This window comes from Vanessa atalanta, chromosome 5, assembly GCF_905147765.1.
Source record: "Vanessa atalanta chromosome 5, ilVanAtal1.2, whole genome shotgun sequence".
Taxonomy (NCBI): domain Eukaryota; kingdom Metazoa; phylum Arthropoda; class Insecta; order Lepidoptera; family Nymphalidae; genus Vanessa; species Vanessa atalanta.
The window spans coordinates 3,789,031-3,810,541 of record NC_061875.1 but is presented as its reverse complement, the minus strand read 5'-3'; the positions used below and the strand labels follow the sequence as shown (position 1 = coordinate 3,810,541).

The window sequence follows — 21,511 nt, the reverse complement described above, 5'->3', positions numbered from 1 at the left end:
AGATAACGTTTCATACTTCTTGGTAATTTGATTTATATTGGTAACTACTCACCACTTGAAAGGACTGGCGAACGATTGCCGGGTACATAGTTTTCTTCAGATGATTTCCTATGCTTTATGATTGATGTAGAAATTATTATGGTAACATTTACTTTTATGTATACAGAAATAAAAACAATTTGTTTGCGATTGGCATTTAAATTATCTTAGTTCGTTTATAAATATTATCATATAAATTATGTCTTCTAAAATAATTCGCCTATTAAAGCTTCTTTTTCTGAATTTATTGATTTAATTTTTTGTCCGATTTCATTGATTGATTGCATGTCATGTAATTTAGTTTAGATTCATTGAGAATATTAATTCAGTTTGATAGATAAGAGATAGAAGTTCGAATAGCCAAATTGAATCAATCGAAGTACGATACACTGAAGGACGCTAATGTATGTCGGGAGATTTAGCATCTTGCACGTGGGTTGTTGCAGCGGCCGAGCGGCAGGCGGGAGATGATTACCGCTCCGGATACCAGGAGGCGGTGGCAGAAGCCGTGCGGTTCCTCGTCGAGGTACAGGGCTTTGGTCCCGGAGACGGCCTCTGTCTACAGCTTGCGTCGCATCTACAGAGGCATTGCGAGATTGTTACGAAAGGTACGAATCTTTTAGTATATAGACTTCACAGTTCACACTCTTTTAGAAAATCTGTGTTGGAGGATCGGAAAAACTTAAATTTTATTGTATAACGTATTGATATAACGTGAAACATGTCTTATAATTTTGAATTTGATTACTAATTACTTGTAATGTTTCCAGGCGAGCATACGCGCGACAAACCACGCTCGCATCCCGGCTCGTCCTCGGAGACGGCCAGCTCGTCGAGCAGCTCCCACGGGTTCGGAGTCAAGGTGATCCAGCGGCCAGAACTTCCGCCATTTCCGGCGGAGACCTACGACCATGAGCGACAAGAACCACCGTATGCTATGGAATGTGATAGAGGTTATAATGCATGTATTGGCCATACATACATTTCGCGACATCCTCGTTCAGGTTTAAAACCGTTCAATTTTCGAAATTATTTCTTCTTGTATTTTCGTTACCGAGACGTTTCATATACATCTTGAGCCCAACAAAAAAACATATATAGATATATATATATTTCGATTAAATGTTTTACTTCAATTGCAAAAGCTGGCTGTTCTTATATTAATGACGCATGACGTTTTTGTTTTAGATACGTTTTTTTTTTTAAATAATCTCCAAATTAGGAAACAGTTAATAGTAATTAAGTATGAGAAATTTGTTGACTTGAGAGATATCGTTAATAATGACAGAAACATACAACCTTGAAACGTCCTCGCCAATAATACCACCTTAAATGTGATATGAGTATGAGTGTGTAACGTATCTAGAAGGAACCGTCCATGTGAATATGTTCGAAATAATCCAATCGGCTCGTGGCCCGTTGCAGTGTCGCAGCTGCCGGCGGCCGAGGCGGACGCGCCGTGCGCGCCGCTCGACGGGCGGCTCAAGAGGGAGCCTGCGCTGCGTAAAGTGCGGAAACCTGAACACACCGACGATTACCTTCACTCGTATAAATTTAAGAATTCCATAGAAAGGCGATTTTCGAGGTCGCAAGACACCGAGGTAATTTTAATTCGATTTCAGTTCGTCACTGATTAAACACAGCTAAAACAATAATTGTTTTTAAAATACCGAAATAAATGGATATCTAGATATAATATAGATATAACGAGCATAATTCTTTGTGCCACAGTCTTGTGTAATCAACCACCAATAAAAGTTACCCAATTCCTTGAACACTCCTGCGTCTCAGAAGGCACGAAAACTGTCGGTCTGGCACCAGATCTCTCTCGAGTCAGGTGCCGCCTTATGCTTGTGGTGTGTAACACGGATGTGTCCCGCAGTCGGCGGAGGGCGCGGCGCACGGCAAGCTGTACTCGCACAAGCGGCGCCGACAGGCCAAGCCCTGCGCGCCGCCCTCCACCTCCGCCTCGGCCTCCGCCTCTACCTCCGCCTCCGCCTCCACGGAGGACGCACAGGACACCTCGCCGCAGGTACGTACGACTGATCTAAGGTTTCTGCACCTCCCATAACTGGCGCTGTACCTGGCGTGTTCAGAAGCAGACGAACTTTTTTGATAATGCAATTTAGATGCACTTGTTCTTTCGATTGAGAACAATTTTCTTTATACTGCGGTCACAGTTTACGAAGTGTTGTGTGACCGTTAATCTATTTTATAGAAGGACAAGTGAATTTACACAAATAGCCTATTCCAATGGAAATAGGAAAAAAAAAAATTTAAATACAACACAATTGCACTGAACCACATATTTCCACTTTAATTTTACTCTCAAAATTTCGATAACTTCGTCGATGTTAAAAACGCCATTTTTCGCAAATCCATAGTGATAACAAATATATAGAATAATCAAGCTCTCAACCTCTCAATGATAACGCGTCAATTTACTGTCAAATGTTGTTTAGTTGGCTTTTTTTCATGTTATGGTTGGAATACAGTAAAGTTTTATAGACAATATAAACACTTGTTCGCATTTAAAGTTTCGTTTATCTGAACCGCACATATAGGAATTCTCATAGCTTAGACTTGGTTTAGAAATCCTTCAAGTGTGTGCAACAAGTATTCACAAAAAAGAGTTACTGAGTCAAAAATTAAACATATCATAGTAGGTATACATAAATAAAAACTAATCATGAATTTCAGGACACGTCGAGCGATTCCCCCCACCACCACCAGTACGACAAGCCGCCGCCCCCCACGCAATACGTGCCAGTATTTGCATTAAATTCACTCGGTATGTCACTTTGAAAGCATTCCATTTACATTACAAGTATGTTACATAATATATCGTTACGAGTAATACAAATAAAAATGACATAGTTATCAACTTAAAAATGCCGCTCCTGTTCATCACCAAAAGTGTGAGCCAAAGAGACCAATGGTTAAGTACGGTTTGCGCGGTGGCTCCAAATGCAAGTAAGTAACTCAGCGCGTGTCTCCCGCAGGCAAGTACTACGTGCCGCTGAGCGTGGAGTACGCGTGCGTGTCGCGGCAGCTGGGCGCGCTGGAGGCCGACGTGCGGCCGCTGGCGGCGCTGCACCCCGTCACCATACACGTCAACTTCCAGCCCTGCCTCAACTACCACGTCAAGCGCGAGCCCGCCGACCCCTGGCGGCCCGCCTGAGCGCCCCAGGCCCCCGAGACTGCTCGGAGCGATACCTTACTCTTCAAAACTCAAAGTCAAATGCGACGTGATGATTTTATCTTAAGTCTGTATAGATCGGTTCGTTTTAAAATTTGAGACCCTTGTCACGCAGTTTATTAATACACACATATTTCTATACGTGTTCGTTTCTCGCATCCTAGACGACATCGATCGGCAGCCACAGTAATTTACACGTAAGAAAACCCAGATTTTATAACTTGATCACAGTAACTCAGATAGATACATTGTAAAAATAACTAAAAAGCCAATAATTTCTAAATACAATTTGATATATCTTTGGGACTGATTAAGATAACGACCAAACGCAATCACGGCTCATCTATGTAACTAAAACCAAACAACATGAAAAACTACATAGCGCGCCGCAGATTGAGTAAAAGCGTAGAATGATCAACCGTTCTCTTATTGGAACGCCGTCATGATTATTTAATAGCATATTTATAAAGAACTTAAACATTATGTGGTTGCCATTTTCTCCGACATTAAATTTGTGTGAACTCATTATTAGTGATTAAAAATAAAAGTATTGATTTAAAAAGCAATAGAATATGTACATTGCTAATGAACAATTTCAGTGGCAGTTATAAATGTAAGGGGAAAGTAAAGTCTTGTAAAATAATATAATTTAACATACGAATTTATTATAAGAACTATTAAATATTAATGATTACATTAAGTTAGTTTTAAACGTGTAAATATTTAAAGTTATCTAAGTGTATGAATGTTAATGTAATTTGTAAATATTTTTATTTAAAATAAATTTAAAACACCTTTCGTTTTGTGCAGAAATGTTGAAAAGGCGCTATAATTTGGAATATATTGCTGAAGAATTATGTGCCAAGTATTGGCAAGCTCCTGATATAAATAAAGGGTGCCATACCGGACGCAAAACGCCAATGGAGCAATGTAACTTAGGTCAGTTGACAACTGAAGTTTCGATTTAATTGAAATGAAAATTTCATATTGCTTCGATCACATTTAAATCAAACATTCCCAAATTAAAAATGTTTTAATAAATTTAAAGTTTTTATTACATCGTATTAAAAAAAATAAACCTCAAAATTTATATTTTTTCCAAAAAAATCGTCATATATATTATTTTTACCAAATAAAATTTGGTAAATAGATACACATGTAAAAAAAATCTAATGTATGTTGTATACATATTATTCAATTAAAAATATGTATGTAATTGATGAGGTGAGCGCATTGAAGATAATTCAGTGTCCCGGCTGTGATACATGATTGTACCTAGTCAAGTGCTGGTTATGCTTGACTAACTTATTTTTGGAGTTATTTTTAATATAAGATTATATACCGATATGTATGATACATGACTGTCATATTTTATCACAGATTTTTTTATCATAGGTCCATTACAGTTTTTTTTTTAAAGTTTGTTTATAATTTCATTCATTTTTATGTTTATTTTATTAAAAACTATTTCGTTGTTTACGGCAAACGGTTTTTTTAAGCGTTGTTATATTATGATTGTATATAAATATCTGCGAATTACCTACATTAGTGCCAAAATACTAGAATAAGTACAAATATTTTGTTTATGATAAAAATGAGCTGGTAAAAATTCGTATTGCGGATACGTAGTACTTATTTTATCTGAACGATTTATAAAAATATTTGTTTTAACATAATTATTGTATTATTGAAATCCAGTGAAAAAAAATGGTATCAAGTGAATTAGAAAAAATTAAGGTGTATCTGTAATACTTCTACCGTTTCTATATTGAGAGAGACAGCTCGTCTTTATTTAAAACGAAAAAAGACAAGCAAAATTAAAGTAACAATAAATTCTTTATCTGATTTTTGTTTATGGACTGATACGTAATCAATGTAAAAATAAAAAAAGTTTTATTGAATGCTTTAAAGCTAAATACGCTGAGGACAATTTGAAGATTAAAACTTATATCTAATGCGCTTCTACTAGTAGTATGTCATTCCGTTATAATGATAACTGTACATAATGTTGTTAGATTTTACTAGATCGTTTATAATTGTTAAATTTTATAAACATTGATATTTAATAAGAATTAAATTTTAAAAATATTTGTATGCAGTTTTATTTCAATTTCTTTAAGCTCTCACGCGAGAGTATTGTTGGTATAGCAGCTTATAAGTCTGTCGATTCCAAGCACCTCTCCACCAAGGTTTCAAATCACACGTCAGCCACAAAAGGTTAATAAAGTTTGATGCCAAGAAATTCACACTTTTATTTATTTTAGTGTATTGTGAGTCAATATATTTTTAGAATATTCCTATTGGCGGGGTTTTGTTGACACAGATTCTAACAGAGACAGCAATAATCCTATATTCAAACTCGCTACAAATAGCAATCTCTTATATATGCCATCAAAATATAACAAAATGTTTATATAAGAATTATTAGTTGATTGTAAAGTAACTGTTAATATTATTAGAAAAGTAAAAATAATAATAATAATATATCCTGTAAAATGTCTTGCTGGGCTAACGCCTCATCCCTATTTGAAGAAAAGGTTATGGGCTACTTCCACTACACTGTTCCAATGCGGACAGTGGTGGATACACATGTAGCATTTTCATACAATACACGCAAGTTTCCTTCACCGACGAGAAGATAAATTACAAACACAAATTAAGCACATGAAACAAACTTCAACCCAGTCTTCAATTAAAAATTAAGGTGTTCTAACAGGGCTATATTCAATTATTCACTATAGCCTATTCCAACAACATATATTATCATATATAGAAGTCTTGATTAAATCTTGATATTCATTATCGATTCGGGAAAAAATTGCGTTTTGAATGTCGGTGAAGTTGTTATAAAATGAACTTCGGAAATTACTACATAATTTAGTGTTGCATTGTCACGTGTCAATATTATCGATAGTATTGCAAAAACCATTACTTTAAACCTAAACTATCGATAGTATCAATAGAAGCGCTGCTACCAATAGTATTGCTTAAAGAGAGCTAGCGATATTATTGCCGTAATCAATAGTATTGCTCACGAAGAGCTATCGATACTATTGATCAAAACGATACTATCGATATCCTCAATAGTTTTCGAGGTCAACTATCGATATTCATGCTAACGATAGTTCTGCAACACTATTACACATATTACTCAATAACTGTTTGTAATGCAAAACAGAGTAGAGCTATAAGCAAATTGTATGGATTGTATGAATTTACTCCTTCCATTATAAAGCTATAATGTGATATTAAGCGTGTCTTCTCGGATGATCTTGAAGCGACCACGTAGTCTGCAGAAGGAAAAGGAAAGGCAGCAGATTCAAACGAAGATTTTATGTAATTAATTATCATAACATCTTTTATTCTATATTATTATTTTAAATTTTACATGCTTAGTTCAAACATTAAGAAAGAAATAATAATATTTAACATCTGGATAATATACAGCGCCACTATTTTACGATCCACTTAAGTTTAAAAAAATGATATAATTTGTATTGCAAAATATTCCATTGTTACAAACGAATAGTTCGGGGACAGGCCGAGGTGGGAGACAACACTGAGACGTAAGCAAATTATAGTTAATTTGCTCTCTTCAATCACCTTTAACAAAATATATGTAGCTTTTTCACTTAACATTAATTATACTATTTACAAGACACAGTTTCTCTACTGAATGATATTTAAAAGTTATCACAAAGATTTTCTCTAATATAACTACAAAGATTTCATACGTTGCAGCGCATTGTGCTGTCACTGTATTTTGTTATATTACTGACTTAAGTTAAATCAATAAAACTTATATGATGTACGTCCATACACTGGTTAAAAATCGACAAATTTACATACAAAATAATAAATTTGAATTTATGACACAAAAATTTAAAAGTGAATACATTACGGGGCGTTTTGCTCTCAAAAAACACATAATATATAAAACGTTACAGCAAAATGCACTTTAACATTAGGAGAAAGCGTTTAATTTAAATTCTATTTAACAACCAGAGATATATACATAGTTCATGACTTACGATCATGACGCACCTTGTTACACAACTCGAATACTTAAATCGGATCGAAAAAATAAATTTCAATCATTTCTCTATACAAAAATATAAAATTATACGAATTAAATAAAAAGCTGCTTATTATTTTGCGTGCCTATCATCTTTTACCCACTACATGTTTTGCCTTTAGGCGAATTATTGCAACAGTTTGACTAACACCTAGGTTTAAACATTATGCGGAGAATTGAGGTTTTGTTAAGTAGTCTGTAAATCAGATAATATTGTCGCATCTTTGAAGTACCATTTATATCTATTATGTAAATTTAAATTAAAATGCAAACTTATTTTTAATCAATAAAAATATCAAACACGTGAAAATGTTCACTCAACAAAAATATAATATATTTATAGTTATATTAAATTTATAACAAAAGGATACGCACAAAAAATTATAAGAATTCCAAAAACGTGACAATACCATTTTACATTCATACAACTAAGCACATTATATTATCATTCCTCGATAGGTTATTTCTAAACTCGAGTGCTTGTATTTACGTTTAGGAAAAAAATATATACGTCGAGAAATTATCTGGAAGATAGCAGATATCACCAAGTGAAAAGCAAAGCATCACAAATTAAATTAAGTATCGAAATGAACACAAATTTCGTATATGGCTCAGCCTACTCTTATCAAATAATTTAGGCGGTAATTTCAAGGCCATGCCCGGCATCCCTAACAAAGTATACAGCGCAAAGCACAGCTTCAGGACTGCATTACAAATTCACTATCGCTCGACAGTTTACACGAAATACTATGGTAATGTACATTTCTAATTAGATATTAAAAAATAACGATCAACTATTGGTCGATAAAAAATCTGTAATGTCAGCTAGCTGTAAGAGAGATCGGCCTAAACTTAGGTAACTTTGAAACTGGAATACTGACCTCAAAATCTGTTGATATGATTTCTCATATTAGTTCTACAAACAACAGACAAAGATTTAAATAAAGGCATAATTATTTTATCTGTTGTTTTTAAATATCATTACCCTGACCGAATATTTCATACGAACATTCAATATTGACTGACGAATAAATTTTGAAAAATAATTGAGCAATATTAAGGATGGATTCTTGCTCGCACTGGGCTAAAGTCGTAGTCATACTAGCAGATCCCATTGCTACAAACTTCTTTATCGAGACTTGAAATGAGAATAAAAACAACATAAAACTATATTTACTGTTTTTCTAGCGTCACATCAGACTCGTTCATACTAAGCCATTGTGTGTTTAGGCCACGATTGAAGTCTAAACAAACGAATGAAAAGAAATAACAAACAGAATATTTTGCAAGCCCATCGGTCACACGATTTCACTGGGTTGGGGTTGGACCGGGTTTATTCACAACATCTATTCGTTGTTGACGAGTCAGGTACTAATGACCGCGAGTTACTTATTGCAGACGCCATTTTAAAATAATTTACAAAACCATTGTTGCCAGCAAAAAAAATAATAAATAAATAACGGTTATAAGAACGAAAATTATGTGTATAGAAAAATCTAAATATTTTTTTATAATTTACACATTGGCGTATACAATATCAATAAAGATTCTTGTATAGTACAAAACCCAATTACACTTAACGTAACTTGGTTACTTTTAAAGTAAAATAGATTTTAATATACAATCAGCGTCTATTTCACAACGGGAGCATAATTGCGTTTCGGACTACTATTTAGTTTTTTATGCTATTGTTGAGTATAATAAAGATGTGGTTTACGATCTATATATGGGCCATTTCGAATCGATTTTAGATACCATTAAAATGCCCAACTATTGTGATGATGTAAATAATCTATTGTCAATTCGATTAAGAGTTAAGACTATATATTAAGCATATATTGAGCATTGCTCTTTGGGATTTATTTCGACAAACAACGTTTCAAAGATTATTTATCGAGTTATTCTAAATTTAATGGTAATCTAGAATCGATGTCTCAAATCCAGCGAGTACCCAGTCGCCTATAAGCCTTGTGATGGTGTGAACTTTGCCACATGCGCTCACTTAAATTATGACACGTATTTAAATCTAAAAATGGCTTATGACAATTCGACACTAAATTACACCAGAAACATCTAACACTAACAAGATACCTATATACCTAACGGGACAATTACCCCGTTGTATACAATAAAAAAAAAAATTAAAACAATAAAAACAACTATAATTTACTTACACATTATGATGCGTACAAAAATCCTATATCCAACGTTTTATTAGACTCCGCTGTCCGTAATAAATAAACATATCAATAAGATACATAAACATTGTACATATATAAAAATCTTATTTTTTCATATACCATTATACATACGTACCGCGTGAGTCGCCTCAATATTTTTTTCTATATACAATATGTACAGTAGGAAATAAAAACAATTTGTACTCGCAGAGAATCCTTGAACTTACAAGAGGAAGAATCGAAAACAGAAATATACACGAGAGAACCGAGACGAGATACAAAAGTTACATTATATTACAAGCGACGGTCCGGCGCCGGTGAGATTTACAAAACTACGTCTAGCCTACGGGCGCAGGCGCCTCTACCTGTCGCACCGCTTGGCGCCCAAGTCTGCAACAAAAACATTGAACGATTACTTATCGTTGAAGTGTCATCATACATTATCACAACATATTCGCTATCTTCGATACTCGGGTAGGTAACTAAGATCGTACATACACATACGAGTATGCGTCAGCGCACGTTTGCAAGCACGCAGCGTGCACGTCGGTGTGTACCTTGTTCATTTGCGTGTATAGATCTGTTCACTCACGAAGGTGCACCATTAAATTATTGCCGTGAATTAACAAATACAATCGAATCTCACTAGCGTCCCTCTTAGGAATGCCCGCCGATAGTTAATCGTGGCCGCGCGCACTTTCGTGAGCGAACAGGCGTCCACGGGCCGTGACGTCAGCGCCTGCGCGGTATATACAGCAAGGGGTGCGGAGCGTACCGGTGGGCGCCTGCGCGTCCTCGTCGTCGGGCAGCGCGAGGCCGAACTCGCGCCGCAGCCGCGAGCTCAGGTTCTCTCGCTGTCGCTCGGAGGCGGTGGGCTGCGCGTCGAACACGCCTGGCGACACGGATAAATGATTACTTATGACATGAAAATTTCATAATATATACGGAAAATTTTGAATGTATTGTCTCGATTGATAATTTTATTTTTATATTAGTTTCTTTATTGCAGACTACTAGTACATTATTTATCATATAAATAGTAAAACGTTTTCGTCACATTACTTCCGCTCCCTAATTACTGATAGACGACCTACTCATATTTTTGTCACGTTATATTGTATGGATTATCTCACGGCTGAAGCATCTAGACTTGGCAGTCGTACAAGAGCCGGTCGCCTCGTGTGTGCATAACTAAGTCTTGTATGTGTGGGATAAGGATCAAAATAGATAAGCCAAAGTGTGAAACAGTCGAGCGCAGAAAAACAAGTTTACATTAATTATTCAAACATGTATTGTATTTACAGTGCAAACAATAGAGTTACAATTATAATGTCAATGGTACATTGTTTTTATCTTTAATCGTCAGTTTATATATTTGAATAAGTTCTTACATTTTTTAAAAAATATATTTTATAAAATAAACTTTACAGATAACACACAGAGACCCATATGACCAATTACTCGTCTGTTATTTGTAGGAGTAATTTTAATATTATTATAAAATATCACTGACTAAATAAAATATATCGTTTCGTATTTCACAAGTGTCTTATCACTGCGTTACTGAGTCTATTATTAGGCAATGAAATAAAACTATATTATAAAGCTGAAGAGGTTTTTATAGTTTAATTGCTAAACCACCAGCCCAATTCCAACATTAAATTATCCATTAAAAATCATCGTACACCAAGAGAGTCAGTTTATTTTTATATTTTAAACATGTCTGGAAAAGCGGCTACCTTTCATAAAATAACATTCAGGTCAATGGTGTCAAAAGCGCAGAAGCAGCGGGCTTACCTTTAGGCAGCTGCACGGGGAGGTCTCGCCGCAGCCGCTGGTCCAGCTGCACGGCCAGGTCGCGGTGCAGGCGCTGCTCCAGCTCGTCGACGGCGGCGGCCGCGGCCGCGTCGAGGCGCTGCGGCGACAGCGAGGCCGAGCCCGACGAGCCGCGCGACCAGTCGCCCGAGCCCTCGCCCTCGCCCCCCGCGCAGCCCGCGCCGCCCGCGCAGCCGCCCTCCTCGCCCGGCGCCGCGCCCGAGTGCCGCTTGCGGTACTCGCTGATGGACAGCTGGGGACCACGACGTGCTCATTGGTAACGACGAACGAGTAGGTCTCATCGGCGGTAATCGAGTGTTAGAGAGTTAGGTTATTGGGGTCATCCCTTTAACCTATAGGTAATCGAAGAAAATTACTTTAAAAAGTATTTCTTTTGATTGATCAAAACTTTCGTAAAAAAATACGATGAATATATGTATATAAAAAAGTTATTTTATAGCCAATATAAAGAGTTATTATTATTTTATCTTATCCGAAACCTTGGTCTAGATGCATGGAAATATCCACAAATAACATAACGTATTTTTCGAGTACACTGTGTTGTATCAATTATATCACAATTTTATCATTATTTTATCACCGGTCGTACGCCGTAAACTTGACTTATCTATTCTGAACGGTGTAACCAAAATTTAATAAACATTTGGTACTATACATACAGTATGGTATATATGAATGGATAATAAAAAAAATGTAAATAAAAAATTTACGTCTGCAGAGACTTCTTATGCATTATATTATATGTAATTATCTAATCTTTACTGAAAATAGCCACCGTGGTCAGAGTCGACCAGTAGGACAGTCATAGAAAATCTATCTTTTATAAGGTTAGTGTGCCACCCGTCAAATAATTTCGAGATAAAAAATACCCTTACAAACAATATATATATATATATATATATATAGATAATTACAGTTAATTTACAATCCGGTTAATTTAATATGTTATGTTATCACTTTACATTTTACGCTACGCAGTAAGAATGAATTGCGACGTGTTTAAATAAAGCTTTAACATAAAATCAAGGTCAATCACCACGCGACAGACTTGCCATCGTTACCGAACCCGTCACGGTGTCGGCGACGGCGGGCTCACCTTCCGGCGCACGGGCTTGGGCTTGTCCTGCGGCGGCGGGTGCAGGCGCGGGTCGTTGGCGCGCGCGCGCGGGCCGGCCGCGCCCGCCGCGCGCAGCACGCCCGACAGCAGCACGCTGTTGTTGGTGTCCATGTTGTTGACGCGCGTCAGGATCTCCTGCACGCTGCGCAGCTCGTCCACGGGCCGGCCGCCGTCCTTGTCGAAGGGGCCGCCGTCGAGGCTCGTCGACCGGTCGATCGCGCTCTTGATCGTCGCCGCGCACGGGACGCTCTCGCTCGCCGGCCCCTCCTTGAGGGCGTGCGATATGTTGCTGAAGATCCCGGAGAAGAGGCCGGTCGAGCTGAAGCGCGACGAGAACGGGAGCGTGGTCTCGATCGGGTCCCTCTCCTCTTTCCTCTCGACGATAGTCACGGGCGCCGGTCGCATGGGCTCCTCGGGCAGCGGGATCGTCTCGGGGGAGGGGATGATCGATATCGGACTGGGCTCCTCGGGGAGGGGTATGTTTTCGGGTGCGGGGAGAGGTATAGACTCGACGGGCGGCAGCGGTATGTTCTCCGGTGAGACGTGCAATTTGGCATCCTCGTGGGAGTTGCCGTCGTCGTGTGCGTCCCCGTTCATCTCCGGCGACTTGGAGTTCGTATCGTCCTCCGTTCGCAGCTGGATACTGATCTGGTCGTCCACCATATTGAGATCGAAATTCAAATTGACCTTCTTCCGCTTCTCTTTAGGTGGCTTTTTGTTTCGACTTTTCAATATTTGTATGTTCTCCGTGTGAAACGAATGTATTTTTTTCTGAATGTCGTCCATCTCGTCACGCTGAGGAGAAGAGTTACCGCTCGTGTCGGCCGACTGCGAGCTATTTACTTTATCGCTTGGGCTTTCTGCACCCTTAATATCATGCATACTCTCATTTGATTCTATTTTTGTTTGAGTTATGACTGTTGTATCGATTTCCATAGGAACGACCTTATTGTACAAGCATTCTTCTAATTCTAAGTTATTATTATTAGTAGAAACATGTTCTGGTTTAGCTATCTCGGGCGGTATTTCCTCCTCTGGAGTAGGTACACCTATAATTCTACGTATGTGCTCGCTGTCATGTGGTCCTTTTAAGTTGACATTAAGCACGTCATGGTCAATATTACACTGATCGTCGGAGCCCTGCCCGCTGTCGGAGCGGGTCCGATCTCTGCTGTACATTTCCATTATGTTACGTTTGTACTGCCGAGCCAGTGACAGGGCGTCCTCTTTGACAGGAGAGTCCTCAGACGTCAATACCGGCGAAGTCTCGTCGTTACACTGGACAAGAAAAATAAAATTAGTAGCTATAATTTGTAAGTTAGTAACTAACTGTGGAAATAATTAATTTATTCCTTACAGGCACTATGGTATTCTGTTCATACGATAAAGATTCCCTCGCCATTCTTCTCTTTTTTAATGGCGTCACTATTTCATTGGGCGGAGATTCTGGAACAAATGCATCTACACTTTAAATAGTACTACGTAGTAACTTAAATTGTCGGTGAAATAATGGTAAAGATCAACTCCACTTGTTTGAACCAACAACTATAGTATATTTGTACCAGACAAATTGCCATTTTATATATACGATTTTACAAAAAGAAACTAGGGTCGCAGAGTTGATCTTCATAGAAATCAAATGCTCTGCTCACCGGCCATCGGGCAATCACTTTCTTCACTGATAGCTTGCCGCAACCAACGTTTCTTAGCACTATGTTGGACAGGAATTACCTCTGCAACTTCTATAGGCGGAGTGCTTCTTGTGATTCTCTTAGCCTTCTTCGGAGGTCTATTTCTCTCTCTACCTGGAGTCCTGGGAGGCGAATGGTGTACATCCTCATTGTATTCCTGGTTTCCGCTAAGGTCACCAATCATCGTGGACGCTACCCTAACGAGGCTCTCTAATGAGGTAGCTGAAACTAGAGGCGGTCTGTAGGGTGATTGGTACGGAGATGGCGTTCGTTCAGGAGATCGACCTATCCATTCAGTGGCCATTGTCTTCTTGGTTTTGGGAAGTTTGAACGCCGATTCAACAGAACCCACTGCAGCTTCAACGAGCAGACAGGCCGAGCTTAATCCAAGGTCCTGTAGACAAATAATTATAGTAGTAGTGAGAATAACTTCTATAATACGTTCATAGATTTAAAAACTCAACTTTTTCCAAATAGATTTTTATTTTACCTCACTAACAGGTTCGTGGTTCCTCTCAGATTCCGGCATAGGCAGTGACTGTTCCGGTTGCGAAGGAGCTCGAGGAGACAAAGGTGTGGCTTCATCTCCTGAGGTTACAAGGTCGCTGTCTGCCGAATTTAATCGGCGTCTGTTGGACTGTGACGCTGTTCGAGCCCGTCCTCTACGTCTAAAATAACATAAATAGTTTATAATTTCTTTATTTCTAAAGATCACAATCAATGAAAACTTAAGTTATTAATATATACTTAAATATTTGGTAAGCAAAATATAAAGCTTACTTTTTTCGTTTTTTAGCACTACAGTGTATGTCATCGTCGTCATCTTTATCTATGTTACTCGGATGTGGGTCAGATTCTCTTCGCTTCTGTCTCTCTTTTACTTCTTGTTTTCTCTGTTGTGCTTTTTCCATTCTCTCAAATGCTTTCATTATTGCTTCCATTTTTCTCTCCTCGCGAGTCTTAAACGAAATAAAAAGACATTAAAATTAGGATCCAACAAAAAAATAAGGGATTTGTTTAAGTAAAATAGATTTACATACCATTTTGCGTTTGTCCTTTTCCTTATTTGACACGGTCTGTATTTTGTCTTGCGAGTCATCGGTTTTATCGTCCAACGAATCGTGATTGACGCAAGTTGTTCGACTTGATCTCGATGACCTGTCATGACAAGCAGACTTGGCAGTCAACTCTCGAGTGACTGGCCTCTCAAGTTCGACTTTAGGTTCAATAGGTTTCTCTTCGATTTTCTCTTGTTCTATTGCCTCATCAGATATAACGGGAGGTTTAACTAATGTTTCATTTAAGTCGGTTTCCTCTGCTTTAATTTCTGGAGTCTCTATAATAGGTTCAATAGCATTTTCTGGTTCAGGTTCGGGTTCCAGCTCAGGTTCTGGTTCCAGTTCCGGTTCAGGTTCAGTTTCAAGTTCAGGTTCTAGTTCTGGTTCCGGTTCAGGTTCTAGTTCTGGCTCCGGTTCCGGTTCTGGTTCTTGTTCTGATTCCGGTTCTGGCTCTGGCTCTCGTTCCAGCTCAGGTTTAACCTCAGGCTCAATTTTCTTTTCAATCTTCTGTATAATAGGTTCAATTTTAACAAAGTCAGGTTCATCCAAATCTGGTTTCATTTCTTCTTTCGCAGTAAGATCAATTTCTTCGTGTTCTTCTTTAATATCAAGGTATGGATCAGCTTTTATTGGCGCATTGAAATCTAGAGCCAGCAATGGCTCTTTAACAGGTGACATCGGAGGGAACTCATGTTTGATTGGAGATTTCTTTTCAGATTTGATTGCCGTGAACGGTGGTGATATGTCTTTAACAGGCGTCTTTATAAGCGACGCTAAGGGTGGTGACACGGGAGACGAAGAGCTGAAACATCTGTTTCTACTGCGTTTTTCTCTTTGCGGGTATTCCAAGCTTTTTCGTGGCATCAAAGGCGTTAAACCGTTTGCTTTGCAATGTTTAGGATTACCACAAGCACAAGGTTGCTTGCCACCATTTGTATCGTGTCCAACAGTTATCTCTGTATTGGATGGAATATCATTAATCGTTACTAAGTAGACGTGTAAGGTACCTTTAACAATACAATGTTGTAATTCTGCATTCGGCTTACATGAGCGACGCACGAACCTTGCCTCGTTACCATACGTTCTTGTGTCGATGCATATTTGCGTATTATCTTTTGGTAATCTATAGAAAAATACGAAAGGACCAGGCTTTTGACTTCCCGCACGAGCGGAATTTTGTAATTGTGGTCTATGCTGATTCGATAACATATATTTACCTCTCAATTCAATAACAGGCGAATTTTCTTTAAGATCCTTCGTCGCTATGAGTATTTTACCACCAGCGTGTGGTACAGTTGTACATAAATGAGTCGTTATGGCAGATGCCATGTTAGACGTACTACCGAGCTTACTACTATATTTCATAATTTTAGCCCGCAACTCAGGACTATAGTGATTCGTCATCGCCAATTCGTACAAGTCACGCCAGTGCGATTGATTTGACATCGTCGAGTTATATTTACTTCTATTTAACAGCATTTCTTTCTTCCGCTTCACCCTTTTCTCAGAAAGTTTTCGCTTAGTTCCTTTTCTCACCACTTCCGCTTTCTTAGGGCGCTTGGGACCACGTTTGGGTAAGGTTAGCGATGGTTGCGGTAGGGGAGGTAGTACGGGCAGATTGGAGTTATACGTCGTCACGCAAGTTCCACTCGTATTAGTGTATGTAGTAACGGTCAGTAAGCGTTTTCTTCTCTGACCAGGCGGACGAGCCAGATCCGGTTCAGACTCTGTGTCCGACGCGCCCAGAGCGCTCAACTCTTCTCGTTTTCGTTGCTGAATGGCTCGCGCGTGCCGGCGGTCTATAGGGCGCGGCTGGCACAGCTCGCACATGTATGCGTCCGGTATATTATTCCGGTCGATGCCCATACAATCCACGTGCTGCCACTCGCCGCAGCGGTCACAGCATATCATGTAACCGTCGTCGTGTGTAAAGTCACAGATGCAGCGCGTTTTGCCCTCCTCCTCCCCTTCTGGTGCGGTCTCGGTGTCGCTACCCCCCGCGGCGGGCGGCCGACGTTCACCTTCCACCGATGATATGATCGACGCTGTGTCGTCGTCCTGTACTGACTGTGGCTTGTAGGCGAGGGCGGTAGGTTGGACCGTAGTTACCGTGGAGGGGGGTGCGGCGACCCCGACGGGGGAGAGTGCGGCAGCCGCAGGTGCCTCGTGCGGCGACGGCGCGGCCGCGACGGGGGAACTCCTCGGCGGAGTTGGTGGAGTCGTGGTGGCGGGAGGGGAGACCACGGTCGGAGATATAGCGGACGGCGCGGGAGTTGGACCGCCGACGACGGGTTGCTTTTGAGCCGGTAAAGCGTATGTGTGGTCTAGCATTAGAAAAGCCAATGCCTGAAATGAGTATCGACGTAATTCTTCCGATAGATTAGGTCTCTCCTCCATCCCGACGATGTCTTCCGCTGTCAAGAGTGTCGATTTGTCCCCTCTGAAAAAAAAAAAATTAAATATTCATCATTGATGTAAATTATTCTATAATCGATTTTTTTTTAAAACTTTTACTTACAAGACAATTCTTTTTTGATTTACATTCTTAGATTCAGTTTGCTCTTCGATTTTATGCTGTGGAGGATTAAGATTTACCACTTGCTGAATAGGTATATTTGAGCTTTGATGTAACATTATCTTGGGTTGGGATAAGGATTGTAAAATCTGTGCAGTTAACTGTTGGTTGGCAGATACTTGAGACACAGTAGAGAGCTGATTATCTGGTCCATATGTTTGCACATATCTGAGATTTGGTGTAGACCCAGATTGCACGTAATGTGGTCCTTTTGGCAGATTTGTGCCGATAGGGGCAGTGGATAACAACACTGGTCCACAAGGTGATTGAAGTACAAGGCGCTCACCTTTAGGGACTTTCTGTAAAGCCATAGGTTGCTGAACTTTTTGGTTAGGACTTCCAACTTTTTGTATGACTTTCGATGTGTGAGTCTCAACAACACCATAATCGGAGACTGCGCTTTTATATGTGACACTAGCCACTGGCCAGGATTTGTTTTCAGATTTATGTGCTGTACCAGCCTGCTGTATTATTTTAATAGCTCTAGACTGATTTTTCTGATTAGACATTTGCGAATTCTTTGATCCCTTAAAAGTGTTTATAGATTTTCTTCCTGAGTGAACAGATATCTTATTTGGTCCAGAAACTACCCTGGACAATATATGACATTGGGTACCTGAAGACGCTGCCACTATAGCATTAAGGTTAGCACCATTATTTACCTTATTTAAGTTTGTGCTTTTGGAATAAGTGTGACTATATGGCACATTTTTTACTGGACTACTATTTATAACAGTAGGAGAAAGTGAAGCAGCACCTATAAGAGATTGACTCTTTGGTGGCTTTGTGCTTAACATTGCATTGTTCAAATGTTTTTGGGATACAACATTGGCACTCAACTTATATACATGATTTTGGGTTCCATAAACTGGTGCACTGATTTCTTTACTTTGAGCTATGTATTGTTGTGAATAATTCGAATTTTTTGGTAAAGATATGTTACTTAAAATTTGAACTTTTGATGTCTTAGGTCGGCTAATATAACTCGTTTCAGTAATAATGTTTGTTCTCCGACCTGATTGATTAGTATCATTCACATAACTCTCACTCGTTATAATAATTTGCGATACTCCTGGGGGTCTATCTTCTTCATTTTTACTGTCTGTAGCAGCACTAGTAGCTAGGATCGTAGGCAACCACAGAGTTTGATTGCCAGAAACATCCTGAGATACATTCTGTATAGCTGTAATATTTCCTACAGATCCATCTACATTAATAGTGAAGTTTTGTGGAAGCTTTGTAACATTCTGCACAATTGCTGTATTCAATGGAGTTTGAATAAGAGTCGCAGCATTCTCTGCAAAATTTCCATCTCCTGAATCATCAGCTTCTTGTATGATAGGGTAGGCTATCCGTCCTACACTATCAAGAGTTTCTTCAATTCTAACAATCCTCGAAAGTGAATCGACAGACATCTCTGTGTCACACCTCTTCTCACTAATATGATACTCAATATTTTTGTCAACTTTATGAACCGCTTGAATTATGCTTTCAGGGTTTGTGGAATCGGGTTCAGGGTCACCTTGAGTAGGCGAAACAGGTACAGTCCTCAATACTGGGGCTCGTACACTTGATATATCCATAGTATCTGTTAATTTGTGATCCAACACATGTTCATACAAATTTTCACTGGAGGGGGTCGGCCCATAATTCTATAAAAAAATAATTCAATATTAGTAAAAAAATCTATTAAAATATAGGTCGCAGAGCGGACATATTTTTAAAGATTTGCTGTATCCTTATCAAATTAATATTGAAGTAAAACAAATAAATATATATTAAAAGAACATGCACAATTATAATTACAACCTTAAAACTTAGTACATAAAAGTTTAGAACTTTCACAGATACATATTGATAGTATGAACCGTCCCCTATTAAATGAATTTATTTACATATGATCAACCTAAAAGCATCAAGTACTTATTAGAATAATAAAACAAAATAACATATCAAATGCCCTCATTCTGCTGAGCTTCTGATAACTTAATAAATATCAAAAAACACTAACATGACAATTACTCACAGTAAAAAATTACTGAAAACTATATTACCTACTTGAATTTTACTATCTAAAGGTATAATAATACAACATTTATTTTCAAATCTTTATTTGTTACATGCACTTTAATTGTAATTATCTAATACTATGCAAAATTAATTTACTGCTATAATATAATATTAACTAGTAGATATATACTGCACGCATAATGAAATTATAGTTTTAGAAAAGTTGTTAAAATGTAAATAAATGGTTATATATTAATTTGTTAAACGATTTCATGTCTTAAATAGTATTTTTAATGAATATTAATGTGTGAAACATAGTCAAAGATGATTTTCAAGGTCCAATTTACAAACACGGCAATAAGCAAAAGAATTAATTTTACTTACTTGCCGGACCCTAGGTTCATATTCTGATGTCGCTGACATGCTGTGAATAGCATCTTGGGTCCAGCCCGAGATGACGCGATGGAGAGCTCCCGGCCTCCAAGGTTTATTTCATATGACTGCAATCGAAAATCGACTTTTTATCCATCCACCTTCGTAATCTTCAAAAGTTTTGACGGCATAACAATCTTGTGAAAATATTTTTAGTCCGCAAATACGACATGACAGTCGAGGTCATTGTTTCAGAAATTACTCGAAAGTCACATTTTTATTGCTTCCTACGAGAAAATACAAGAAATAACAACAAAAACAATATATAACAGCATATGGTATTCAAGCGTAAATCACGAAAAAATATAGATAGGTTAAAATCTACTGCCGCCATTATTGTGGCACGAAAACTGAAATGTCTCTAAACATCAAAAAAAGTAAACACTAACCTTAAAGTGAAAAACACAGTGGAAATAAAAGATTTTGTACTGAAAATAATACTAGATTGATTCGTAGGACATTAATATATATTCCCCTTAGTAACAAAGGATAGAAATATATAAATACATACGAAAATGAGGTTTGTATATTTATATCACTTCTTATCGCAAAAATGAATTAACCATAACAATATCAGCGTATCACTATTGTTACTGCTGGTAATAACACAAATAATTCCCTATAAAAGACGACATCACAAAAGTTAGGCTACGAAATCCAGATGTAAACACTTTTCTAGAAAATTGTGAAGGAAGACAATACTAACCTGTTCGCAAACAATATAACAATTTCTACGATGTAGCGAAACGATTTTTATCCAGTATTTGCATAGCACAAATGAAAAAGGCCTCAAAGTTCGAAACTACGACCAAAACATTCACAAGAGTCGAAGATGGCGGCCATTGCATTTTCTTGATACAAAACATCGGGGGGTTTCACGGAACATGTCCAAGTACTCAAGACTTCCGTTTGAGCTTAACTTAATATTTTTTTGTTTCGATTTAAGATTTGTAATGTATTAAAATTCATAAAAAATAGTTATATAAAATATTAAAATAATTTACTACCGAGTTATTTTACAAAAAATGTAAATAATAATACTTACGGCATTAAAAAGATTATAAGTTGACTCCAATATTCATAGATAATATTTTTTCTTTTTTTATTCAAATAGTCTATGATGATACCATAGCTATCATCTTTTTTTTATTTATTTTAACCATAAGCAATTATTATTAAAATGCGTTCAGAAATAACAAAAAATAAAGTTACATTAATACAATGTAAAAAATATCTCTCCCTTTTAAAAATATTTAAAATACACTTTGTAAAACTAATCTTACTTTTTGATTAATCAAA

At 37.9% G+C, this 21,511-nt stretch overlaps 2 protein-coding genes across 5 annotated transcripts in view; one reads left to right on the top strand and one right to left on the bottom strand.

Moving 5' to 3' along the window:
- Positions 1-5,328, top strand: part of LOC125064112 (transcription factor cwo) — a 30,089-nt gene extending 24,761 nt beyond the window's left edge. For 2 of the 3 annotated variants that reach the window (XM_047670914.1, XM_047670913.1), the window contains exons 4-10: positions 486-647; positions 810-992; positions 1,465-1,640; positions 1,922-2,071; positions 2,740-2,830; positions 3,042-3,283; positions 3,318-5,328. In XM_047670914.1, the coding sequence (XP_047526870.1) occupies positions 486-647; positions 810-992; positions 1,465-1,640; positions 1,922-2,071; positions 2,740-2,830; positions 3,042-3,220 (941 nt within the window). In that variant the 3' untranslated portion in view covers positions 3,221-3,283; positions 3,318-5,328. Of the gene's footprint in view, positions 1-485; positions 648-809; positions 1,044-1,464; positions 1,641-1,921; positions 2,072-2,739; positions 2,831-3,041 lie in introns of all 3 variants that reach the window. The other variant, XM_047670912.1, reaches the window with a different exon arrangement.
- A 1,246-nt stretch (positions 5,329-6,574) lies between these two features.
- LOC125064137 lies at positions 6,575-21,077 on the bottom strand. 2 transcript variants are annotated; one of them, XM_047670963.1, is made up of 12 exons: positions 20,919-21,077; positions 20,165-20,280; positions 17,714-19,422; positions 15,178-17,635; positions 14,918-15,096; positions 14,628-14,805; positions 14,099-14,531; positions 13,804-13,907; positions 12,426-13,724; positions 11,291-11,561; positions 10,269-10,385; positions 6,575-9,883 (listed from the first exon to the last, which is right to left on the bottom strand). In XM_047670963.1, exons 2-12 carry the CDS (start codon positions 20,201-20,203, stop codon positions 9,855-9,857), a joined length of 6,816 nt encoding a protein of 2,271 aa, XP_047526919.1. In that variant the 5' UTR covers positions 20,204-20,280; positions 20,919-21,077; the 3' UTR covers positions 6,575-9,854. The 2 variants fall into 2 exon arrangements, with proteins under 2 accessions (XP_047526919.1, XP_047526921.1); XM_047670965.1 differs by having other exon boundaries at positions 13,804-13,892.
- Positions 21,078-21,511: the final 434 nt, after the last annotated feature.